General features: G+C 38.2%; 1 protein-coding gene across 1 annotated transcript in view; it reads right to left on the reverse strand.

Moving 5' to 3' along the window:
- cdh13 (cadherin 13, H-cadherin (heart)) overlaps nucleotides 1-12414 on the reverse strand; it is a 370468-nt gene that overhangs the window by 93499 nt on the left and 264555 nt on the right. Inside the window, exon 11 of the mRNA XM_068313468.1 lies at nucleotides 2072-2214. Within this exon, the coding sequence (XP_068169569.1) occupies nucleotides 2072-2214 (143 nt within the window). The remainder of the gene's footprint in view (nucleotides 1-2071; nucleotides 2215-12414) is intronic.

The raw sequence follows: 12414 nt of genomic DNA on the forward strand, positions 1-12414 counted from the left end.
AAAAGTTGTAATTTCTGCTTTTGTGGACTGCTATGAAATAACTTTCATATATTTATGTCCCCCTAAGGATGAAGTTCAGTGACCTTAGTGGTGCCAGATTTTTTCCGAAGTGCCATTATCAGGTCAAACTAAACTTTGTATAATTTGGTTCACGGTCATAATTTGGTTCGTGGTCATTGCAAAACAACTGACATTCACATCAACCTCCACTACTTTTAATTTCATGTTAATTGTTTATTTAAAGCAGATATATACATGGGTTGCAATCAGATTATCAATAGCTTTGCAAAAATATCTAAGAAATTACTCTGCCTCCATCTCTGGCTCTAGGACAGACCTTTGCCCTGCACTGCCTAGTCATAAACTTATAATCCTCCTCTTGCCCCTCTACTCCTTATGCAATTCCTTTTGTACATTTTACCTACCTTCCTCCACCTTTCCACTGATGCCCACCATAAACTCACTTCCAATGCTCATGTCTCTAAGGTTACCAAAGTCCCCAGTACCACAGTGATAGTCTCCTGCCTGCTAATAGAATCTCCCAGCTCCTCTAATAGATCTGTCAGAATCTCCAGAGCGCTGGAGACCAGATAGATTGATTGAGAAGAGTGAGAATTACAAAGGGATAAAGAGAAACAGGGACACAGGAGGAGGGAAGCAGAGACAAAAAACAAAAAACAAATGCACTGGGGCTCTCAACACTTTCATTTGTGTCTTTGAAAGTCTCAGAATAGCAGCTTCACTGACACTGCCAGCCAGCAACCATATGGTCTGACAGAAGAAATGCCACTTGTGGCCATTCCATTAGAGCAAGAGCCAGGCCCCTAGAGAGAACGAGAGCCACATCTAGAGCTGGCATGAGAGCCAGAACTAGAGTCTCACAGAGAGTCAGAGCCAGTGGCCTCCAGACAGCAACAACACCCAAGAAAACCAGAGCCAGAGCAAGAGCAAGAGGCCCCAAAGGCGCTAGAACCGGTGCCCCAAAGAGATCTAGAGCACGTCCCGATATCATTGATGATACCAGTGGTGGTGCTGGAGCCAGTGCACGTGTCTGAGCTGGTGTCCCAAGGGAACTGGAGCTGGAACTGGACACCTTGAAAGAGGAGGAGATGGAGCCACTAAAACAGCAACAGCCTGAACAACATAGACAGCTCCAAACAGAGTTAAAGCCCCTGGATGTACAAGAGGAACTTGTGCAGAAGCCAAAGCCAGAGCCCTATTACATACAGCCCTGTAGAGTAGGAGCCAGAAGCAGCAAGCCAGAGAATGAAATGGCCCGAGAGCCTGAGAAAGGGAATGAGACAGTCTGAAATCAAACAAAGTGAGTTTAATCTATTTTGAACCCATTGCCCAGGTGATCCAGCTGGGACCCACATAAGGAGACCACATGGATCTAACTCTGTGGAATCTACCTTGGAGGGGACTCAAATAATATTATCATTTCCTGTCATTTTAGTTTGTTACCCATGTGAACTTAGCATGTGCGTCCTACATTCACATGTTGCCTGGGCTGTCAAAATGTAATAATGTCAACTTCAATGAGGACAGGGACAGTAACTCCTGAGAACATTGCAAATGCTATCAATACAGTGTGCCCTTGCGCTTTTGCGCATCAATGATTGCGACTCCACGTCATCGCGGATTTTTAGTAGGCAGTCACATGATACCGTACGAGCATTATTTTGGCTGATGGCTTCCGGAAGTGCTTTCTGTTCCATCCGTCTCTGACTTTTGTGAGATACAAAAGCGCTTTAAACACTTAAGAGTGTAGGAAAAGGTAAAACAGGCAGAAGGTGGTTTAATATCAGTATGTATAGGGTTCATAAATGTTTAAATTACCATAAATAATAAGACAAATAAATTGCAATCTCGATCGCTGATTCCTCGACCGCATGTGGTTCCTTGAACGCATTAACCACAAAGAACGTGGACGCACTGTAGTGTCTGATTTATGTTAGTGGAGAAGTAACAAACCATACAATAAGTACTTACCTGAGGCTCACATGGATAACTACAGTCAAATTCTAATAAACTTACATAATTTTTATACACTGGGGTATCTGACACTTACCGTTATCGGTTGCGATGAAGACAGCTGTGTACCTGTTGTCACGGACATAAGGAGACTCACGGTCCAGTGAGGCTGAAGTGTTGACAGTTCCTCTAACTGGGTTCACACTCAGCCATCCTGCTGGGTCTCTCAAAACAGCATACCTGAAAGACAGTAAATTTAAAAAGTGAAGTGTCAGAACATCCGTCCACAGCTAGGCAGCAACACAGACAGGATAGGAATTTCAATACTACATATTTGTCCTAGACAGGATGTAATTCCACTAAATTAGCAATCCAGATTAAAAAAAAAATCTCATGTTAAAATAGTAATTAATTGGCATTTTTAGAATTTGTAGCGCAAATATCAAATATAATAAGCAAACCAGACTATGACAAGGTTTTACACTGTCGTTCAGATAAGAAAATACATGGATTAAAGCATGTAGATTGTTTAAGAACACTGAATGGAACTGAAAAGGTATGTGTGTCCATATAATTAAGTTTTTGCTGAGAATTTAACCTTGTTGGGAAAGTGAAAATTAGTGGCCAGCTGACTGGCCAACAAGAAGCTGATTGGGGACAGATGACAGTGACAGCATGGCTAGTAGATGGAAATTGGAGTGTCTGCGTTAATATCAGAAATACTTGATTTAGTAGCAGTGTTGCACTACTTTTCTGTGTGCAAATACAAATGCATACAAGGAATTAACATATTCATTATTTGTATTGTTTATATTCTTTTTTCATGTCTTGGTCACAGTAGTTAGAGAAGTCATGTGATATTTTGGGAAATATAGCATAATTATTACCAGCCAGTTAGCATAGCTACAAACAGAGAACACAGCTAACTTTTACCCATCTCCAAGGGTAGAAACGTTTTCTTAATTAACACACTTAATGATATTGTTTGCTTACTCTGTACAACAGCAATGCTAACATACAGTTTGGTAGTGTCTTCCACTGTCTGTTGATACCATTATCATGAATGCATCAACTTTTTTAGATAAAAAATATTTGCTATCTGTCTTCTCATGTAGTGCATTTTTAAAAGAATTTTGTGTTTCATTCGGAAATGTTTAACTACATTTTTTATCTGTTTCTTTTTATTTTTCATTAAAAGTACTTCCCCCCCGACAAAAAAAAAAAAAATCAAAATCAAAACAAAACTAGAACCAAGGCAGTCAGACACTGCAGCATCCCCCAAATTACCCTGACCTACTATCAGGGTAGGTCAGAGTACCTTGAAAGTAGCACCTGACTAGTGCATAAAGGAGAAGGCAGAAGGCAAGTGTGAGTAAGACCAAAGATAAAAGCTAGCACATAGTACCTTTGATCTATGGTCTTATTCACACAGGCCTTCTCCCTCTAGGAAAGGTCATCATCTCATTTTCATCCCCTTTGCCACCTGAGTAATGTGCTTTTTGTTTCACCTTTCTATCTTCAACGGTTGCGAAGATATTTGGCGGACAAACTAACGGACGGACAGATGAACGAACACTGACAATTACAATACATCACCGCTCTTCTTAATAAGGTGTATCCATTTGCCAAATTGACCTTTTTTCATCTCAGAAGTCAACTCTTGAATGTTTTCATGTCAAGAAGTGAAAAGGTCACCCTGGATCTTAAACCAGAAGAACAGTTTTCATACAGTTTTAAATACTGGTGGATATTAGATAAATGTGATTGAATGATGTAGATGCTGGGTTGAAATATCAAGACATTGTTATTTTACACCGCGGTACACTGGCGTCGTGCCTGGAGTGTCCCCCGCCTCATGCCCTGAGACTGCCGGGATAGGCACCGGCTCCCCCGCGACCTGCGTAAGCGGATTAAGCGGGTTAAGAAAATGATGACTGCCTGTTATTTTACAATAGCTATCCTGATAAATTATAATCTTTCAGTTTACTTTAGTGCAGGCCCAAACGTAACCAGTTAATGAGTCAGATCCACATTCCACCCCTCTTTAAAAAACACTGGGACAGCTCATTAGAGCTGTTTAAAGGGCAAATTAGAAAGACAATTAAAAATCCATTAGCAATATTCAAATCTAGTTACACACGTTTATCTTCAAAAAACCAGTGAATGCCCAAACAAATTAGTCAACAATTGAGACAGCACACAGACACAGTGATCACAAACGTCCTTATCCTATTGCAAACACACTCATTTTGTTCTGTCACTGACAGAATCAGGTAAAAAATAGAACACACATTGTAAGTATTGTGCTTACCCTGTGAAACAACTGTCACCTCAGCAAAATGATTGGTTCAGATTTCTGGTTGACTGGTGGGAAATGTCGTACTGTGAAGCAAACACTGTGACCCTAATGTTAGAGGGACCAAGACATTATATTGCTTTTTCTGCTGCAGTGCAGAGCTGGACTCTTGGGTACTACGCCCAATCAACCGTTGCGTATCTGCATGTGTGTGCCAACAATATGGTGAAGGTTTCACAAGTCAAAGGGATCTGGGAGCCAGAGAGAGAATTACTCTTTTAACACTTACATAATCAAGTTACTTTGGCAACATAACCCCAGCATATAGCATTAATATATGCATGTGTTTAGGTGGAAATAGCAAGCGTGGGTGAGACATAGAAAATAAGTGATAATTAGCAGAGTACACACTTGTTTTTTTTAAATAGTAATTTTATGATGTGGGTGTTTGCACAGTTTCCAAGACTCATCAAGACTATGAACTCATTACCTCCAGATCATTAATGATTAATGTGTTAATGTATTTTTCTTATGCATATAAATACTGTTGATTTCAATTTGTTTTGTTTAATTAGCTTCAAATTTTGAATGTTGCTGCTTTTCTTTTATTAAAAAAACCCCAAAAACAAAACAACTGCAAAAATCATCATAACTGCCCCGCAATGGTAAAAGATTGTTTTTTTCACACTGAAATGTTATAGTGATCAATTCATGTTCCTGATAATTTTAAGTAGTTATTTGACGTAACATAAATTACAATTGACAGCTATGTCAATGGGCAGATGTGTGGTCAGAAACTTGACACCATTGCTCCACCACTCAGTTACTACTGTGCATATTCTGGCTACAAAATAAATCACAAGTACAAAATGGCAGCACTCATATTTTGGCATCATTCTGTGCAGTGATGATCTTGAAATGGATTTATAGTTTCAAGAATAGAAACAGCTTCCATCATATCTCAGTCAGATACTTAGACTGTCAGGATTCCACGTCAGAATGTTATTCAAGGAAAGTATTTTGTTTATTCTATAATTTAATAATTAAATCTGTCAGAATTTCATATATAGAACACACATTTGATACACTGTATGCAGATTATGAATTCAATAATTTTCACTACTAAACTACATAACTTCACCATCATCCATACAATAAAATATTAAAGGTAATACTGTATAATCATTGTCATTTTAACAAAAATTCAAACTTACACAGTATTACGTCAACATCCTAGACAATCAGCTTGTAGATCAGATGACAAGCAAACATTTCCCATCATGCTTTAGAATAAGCAGTTGGAGTTAGGTGACTGCAGCATCTAACTCTAAAACATGTTCATGATAGAGAAAGTTTGGATAATATTGGACACAAATCTAACCAACATGCAGTGTGGTTAATATTGATGCTCCTGTCAAACAAGCCTATCGATTCCTCGTCCCTTCAATCATGACCATGGTCTGTCCTCTCCCAACCCAAAACTTGTTCAACCTGTTCCACCTCATCCACATGGATACCAAATATCCATGTGGATGAGGTGCAAGCAAGGCACCTTTTATAGCAGCAATGATACATATTGGAAGTGTTCAGTGTGTTCTTCACCAATTTCAGTAAAAACCTGACAGCAGCACGGTTAATCAAATTTCACTGTTGTTCTTCGACAAACAACAACAATTCATTACTTCAATATTTCTGTTGCCATGCCTCACTGAACATCTAATGCGGTTGTAATATCTAGATGAGATGTCTAGACAGACTGTAATAATATGAGACTGGACATGTGATTTCACACACCCATTACTTATAAAATATTGGTTAGTGCAGTTTTACCGTAATCTGATGTACGAAGAGTAAACACGTCCTTTTTAGCAAAGATTTATGGGTAATTGTTGAATAAAGTCAACATCATAAAGATATACAGACACTTTGTGAACCCTAAAATACACCAAATTTTGATGACAATGATAACATTCGATGCTTCATGACAAGTTTAAAACAAGAGGACACAAAGTAACACCGAATATTTCAAACAGATTACACAGTACTGTTGGTCAGACTTCAGTTTGTGAGGTTTTGAATTAATTACAGAAAACCCAAAACCTTTGTTCATTTGAATAGCACATAGGCAGATACACATACTCTACAATTCTAATCTCTGATGAATATCCAGTGCTGCAGATCAAGTTAGAAAGCATATGAAACTCCCCAAGCATACCTTGATTTCATCCATCTCCCTTTTACAGTTGAGCTTGTTTTTCTCCTCAGACAGGGACATAAGGGGACGAATATCCATTACCTTCTGGATATTCTCTCGTTTACCTACCTCAAGGTATCAATTAAATTTCATAAAAACAGATGCTTTGATATTATGCAGCAATGTTATTATTTTATATATATATTAAAATAATGATATTTGTGTGATGGCCTATTTAACAAATGAACTCTTAACAAGCATGCAAGACAGCTGCTTTACCAACACCTTTACCCTAATCATTACAAATTCACTTTTCATTAATTACTCACTCTACTCCTTTCACGTCATTTCACTTGTCATATATTATTGTCTGTGCATTTGTCTTTGTTTTATAAAAATACCGTTTCACACAAAAAAACGAAAAGGAAACTAAAAAACATTCATAAGACTTAGGAAAAATATTCAGGGTTCTAATCATAGGAGACATAGTAGACATTGTAGACAAGTTAATACGTACCATCATAAAAATACAATTAAAGTACAAGGCACTGTTTATGCACTTGCTACTTTGCTTTAAAATCCATCCATCTGTCCATCTCCTTGTAGATGAGACAAACAGCCACGGATCTGCCTTACATGTCACAGATGTTGCTGAAACCAATCCCACCTGGTTAAGGGCAAGAGGTGGACTACATCCCAGACACGTCGCCAGCGCATTGCGGGGCTGTTTTAAGATCTACTGCAACATTTAAACTGTGTGAAAACATCCTTTTATTTTAGTAGCAAAGTTCAATAGCAATGAATCTATATCACAGTTTGCTGACTTATTTTCATTTTTGATGAGGTTTGTGAGACATTCTCAAGTTTACAGTGTAATGAATACAGTCACAGTTCATGGGAAAGGCCAGATGATAAACCAGCTGATTAAAATGTCCAGTATGATGGAGTAGATAGTAATACACACTGAGGAAAAAAGGGGTCAAGTAATGTCTGTGCGAAATGTGATTACCAAGTGTTAGTGTTCCTCATTTTCAGTTTTTTGTAGTGTACTCCAAATTAGTCAAGTGTGCTTTTGCACTTGCACAGCAATATGAGAATGGTACAGGAAAATTGCTTCCTAAACTGCTTTCTAACCTGTTTTCCTCTTTCCTAAGTCTCTTTCTTTATCTTACCTTCATTATCTGTCTCTGTGACTTTCTTCTGTTTCAACTGCCAGCAAAATCATTCCATGATTGGAGTCTAACTTACTAAGGAAAAGGAGAGCCAACGTTAATACTGTGTTTCCATCTTAGAGCTGGTAGGGGTGTGTGAGCAATAGATATGAGAACATAAATCAAGAGACATGCATTAAATGTACAAGGACTGTGCCAACTTGTTTGGCCGTTACTACTGAACACTTGATCCAACTTCACGCCTTGAAAAGCAAGAGGGGGAGGAAAGAAAGGGGAATGGAGTATGGCAGGGAGAACAAGATAACGAAAGGGATCAAGAATGGAGATAAGACAAAGAAGTATGAGAACTGCAAATAAGTGTGTAATTAAAACTAATTCTCCCGCCTCTCCATTAACAACTCCTCCCTATCTCCTCCAGGCTCAATCTTTTCCGGTAGTGTCATCTGAGGTGATGGAGTCCAGCTCTGCAGTCTTGTGTCCAATCTACAGTACTTAAGCTTTACAGTCACTGTTCACACTTTTAATGTTTTATTTATATATATATATATATATATATATATATATATATATATATATATATACACACACATATATACATATATATACATATATATATATACATATATATACATATATATACATATATATACATATATATACATATATATATAAGACACGTGATCTGAACTGCCCTGTATGTAAAGATACTCTGTGAACTGTCAAAATTACTCAAAATTACTGTAGATTCACAAAGACTTTTATGTTTCTGTGTCAAGCATTTTCTGTTAACAATAGGTCACACATATACCTTCTTGAGAGACAGGAATCTGGCTGATTTAGATTGCTTATCGGTGCCTGGTCGCCCATGTGTACGTGTGTCCTGGTACATTTCCTGCTCCTGTCTCTCTTCCTCTCCATCAGCAGAGATTCAAGACACACCTGTGTTTGACTGCAATCAGCTGGCTACTTAACCCTCTAAGTCTCCCCCAGTACTGAAAGATTCTTTTTGCTCCTGCATGAACTTGTTTACCAGTTGATCTCCTCTTTCTTCTGCCTCTAGTTTTTTTGATGTAATATTGATCATGTTCATTTCCCCAGTCTCGAGTTTACTCCTGCATTTCTGCTGTATCTTTGAGTATTCCTGTCTGTGGTGAATTTGTATTTTATTACTTTAACTTTCATGGTGATTTTCCGTTCATACTTTATCTATGTGATATTTTTTTCCTAATAGGTATTTTTCAGTTGAACTTTGTAGTAAACAAACCATTCTTCAGTTTTACTATGCATCTGTGTCCTGGCTCTTCCTTGCACTAAGTGCAACACACTGCATGCAAGTGGTGAAAGAACATGCAAATCACAATCAGCCAATCAATAACAGCAGGCTTTAAAATCTGTAACTTCCCGATTTAATGGATGAGTGTCTTTGATTAGAGTCATAAGCTCCAGGGCACTGAAGTGTTAATTCAAACAGTAGACTATTGTAACTTACTTTGGTCATTTACTGTTGTGCTAAGTTCAGGTATTTGCTTCCAACATTTGACAAAGGTGTCACAAACTGACAAATGTGCTTGAACTTTATATTTCACTTCAATACATAAGGATTGAATTTACTTTTGAAAAAAATAGGTGAAAAACAAACATCTCGAGTTCAGTGTTTGGAATTAACTGCACTTGGCAAATAAATTACCCCATTGAAGTTGTTGACAAAGATCTGTCTACAGCTCATGTATGGATTCAAACTTGAGCTCAGTTACCCACTTTTGGCCAACCAACACTCCAAGAAATGTGGACAAAATTATCCGTATCACAGCTGTTCATATTTCTGCTCTGTATCAGCAGACTGCAGCAGGTCTATTCAAGAGAAATAAATGTGACAGCTCTGAGAAAAGGAAAAGAAAACACCGGCGTATGTTGAATCAATCATCTGTCAGAGAAATTCAGTCAAGTTTTGTCCTTGTATGCCAGTGAGTGAAGTACGGGAACTAGCAAAAGGTTGTTCAAGAAAGTGTGAATGAGAATGGGATTTGAAATAGGGCATGTACAATGAAGTATATACACACTGCATACATGATTATGACAAGGCTGAGGAGTTCAATTGGTAGCATGTCTTTACAAGAAAAACGAGAAGTACAGCAGGTGTTTCGTGAGTGAATGTAAGCAAAGAGACCCGAAAAAAGGTTCAATGTAAAAGAAAGACTGCAAAGGAAAAAAAGATTCTGAATGTGACAAGTGAAAGCAACTATTTTGCACATTCTTTCTCTAAGCTAAGCAGTTGTGTGGGGCTTATGTGATCACTTACATTGGTCCGACTGTCTCTTTGTAAGCTAGTCTCCTTGTGAATTTCAAAAAGCAAATAAATGGCTTTGATGTCATTTTGCAGTGTTGTATGTAGGACTAAGGAAGATTATTTGTATACTTCTACGCATTTTTTGGAATACATCCACATGCATATCAGTTTAAATATGGTTACCTGCTATTGTAATGAAATCCCTATTTTGGGCCTGCATAAAGTATTATCCCTCCATGATTGCAAAACCATTTCAACATCATCTCTCTTTGGACTGCAGCGTAGACGACAAACAACAGGATCAGACCTTGGCAGGTGTGAATATAAATCCAAAATTTCAGTCACCTTTTGGACAAGCTCAAAAAGCTTGAAAAGCTCTCCTCTTTCTTTTAACTATTGTTGTTGGGTAAAATTTTAGAGTCTCTGCCAACTCTATGCAGTAATTGCAGGCATCAAATTGAGAGGCTTGAAAAACCTTCATGCTGATTTAACTTAAACAGTGCAGGGAACACAAGAAGCATGGACGTTCAAAAACCAAAGATGAAAATGCTGGCATTGCTCATATGTCAGAGGAACACAGAAAATAAAAAATACAAGGACACTACTTGGTACATGGGGTCATAATCAGAGGGTACACCATCAATACATATAGCATATCCATTCACAACCATAGTGACTTCAGCACGTTGTCCCCACTGTGTGCAACATCATTTTCGTATACCAAAGTTTAAAACAACACAGAACAAAAAAGGTTATTACAATGAGCAAAAAAAAAGTACCTCTTTGCATCAATTGATAAACACGACCCTGCCATTAACATACAGAAAAGCAATTTACTCAAGCTCCACCACACAGTATCTCCCTTTTGCTGTTTCTCCTGGCATCTTTTATGGTAGTTTTAATTATTCACTGGCACACTGACTATATGTCTAAAGGGTCGTCTCTTCATCTCTATCTCCGTCTCTCTCCCACACACTCACACAACCATGCTTGATCAGGCATTTGGTATGCCTGCACTCAGCTGATAGATATAAGAAATAAATCCCAAGATATGATTAGCCTATAATCAGGCCCTTCATGTCCCGGGATGACAGGAGAAAGATGAAGGGGAAAATGGAGGAGACAAAATGACTCAGCATATTTTTCTCAGCAGGGTGAGATTAAAATGAAAAACCTGCAATTCATATCCTGGGAACTTTCTGTGAGACAGACCATTCTCTGTGTTTAGATGAAGTCATGCTGCAAGTAGCTACAGAAACTCTGAGGATTGAAGATGCGTGGAGTCATTTTGCACTGCTCAGCATTAAGCAAGAGAGCACTGTAGACAACGGATGCAATAAAATATAATCCATATAATTCTTATCAAGTTTCACAATTTGCATTCCATACATTCTTCTCCAGTTTCTAATGGCATACAGAACGTTTCAAACTTTCTTTCATCTGCTTTGCTGTGACACACTGCCTTTTCTCTTTGAGGCCCATAATGCATACAATGACATCTAAGGTAGGGTCCATAATACAATAGTGTGGCCATAACTATACGTATACAGTATTTTAGGGCTTTAACAGATTATATTCAATCTGCATTATGTGAGTTTTACCAGTTTTCCATATAGATAACAATTAAAATTATGCTTATAAAAAGAATATACTGTCGTAAACAATGCCCTGTTATGCTGTTAAACAGGAACATTGTTTCGACTGAACGGGCTGAAATGACTTGGGAAGGAGAAGACAGGAGTGGTTGGATGTGAAATTCAACAACTTGCATTCCATTTTTTTTTCCAGGCAAACTTTGAGAAACTCTTCCCTTGTGCATGGTCATTTGAACTTCGGATTCACTTTGGAAAACTTCAGTGCAGTGTTGATTTCCCCCTTTTGGTTACATTCCCAGTACGTTGTACTCTGGGCATTTTACAGAAACCACCATTACATCCTATCCAGTGTATGGTCTTGTTACTTGTTATTCTGTCATCTTTCTATCATTTCCTGGATTCTCCTTATGAGTCGCCTTTCTCCTCTCTCAGGAATAATTTTAGGTAGAAAGCATGACTCCTCACAGGTCAGCCTTTCTTTCAGCACCTCACCTTCACTGAAACCCATTCATCTTCCTACTCTGCCTATCTGTCCGACTGCCGATCTGTCTCGATCTCGCTCCTCATCCCTTCCTGTCTCAAAACTCCCTGCCAGTTTTCATGGCTGACAGTCCAAACCCGTATCTCTCTTCTTTTAACTCCCTTCTCTTTTAACTTGAAAATGACTGGAGAGAGAGGTGAAGGTAGAAAAGTAAGAGCTGAATAATGGATGACCCAGCACTTTGAGATTCTCTATTTTCACAAGCATGGAGAAGAAAATATCTTGGTCGAGAGGTGAATAAATCTGAGGATCTCTGAATTGATGTTATTTAAAGTGACTATGTATACAGAAATAATATGGTAATGTTTTTATTTTTGTTTGCACTTCTACTTTTCTGTGCTTGATGCAGCGGAAC

This window comes from Antennarius striatus, chromosome 4 (genome assembly GCF_040054535.1).
Source record: "Antennarius striatus isolate MH-2024 chromosome 4, ASM4005453v1, whole genome shotgun sequence".
NCBI classification, from domain to species: Eukaryota; Metazoa; Chordata; class Actinopteri; order Lophiiformes; family Antennariidae; genus Antennarius; species Antennarius striatus.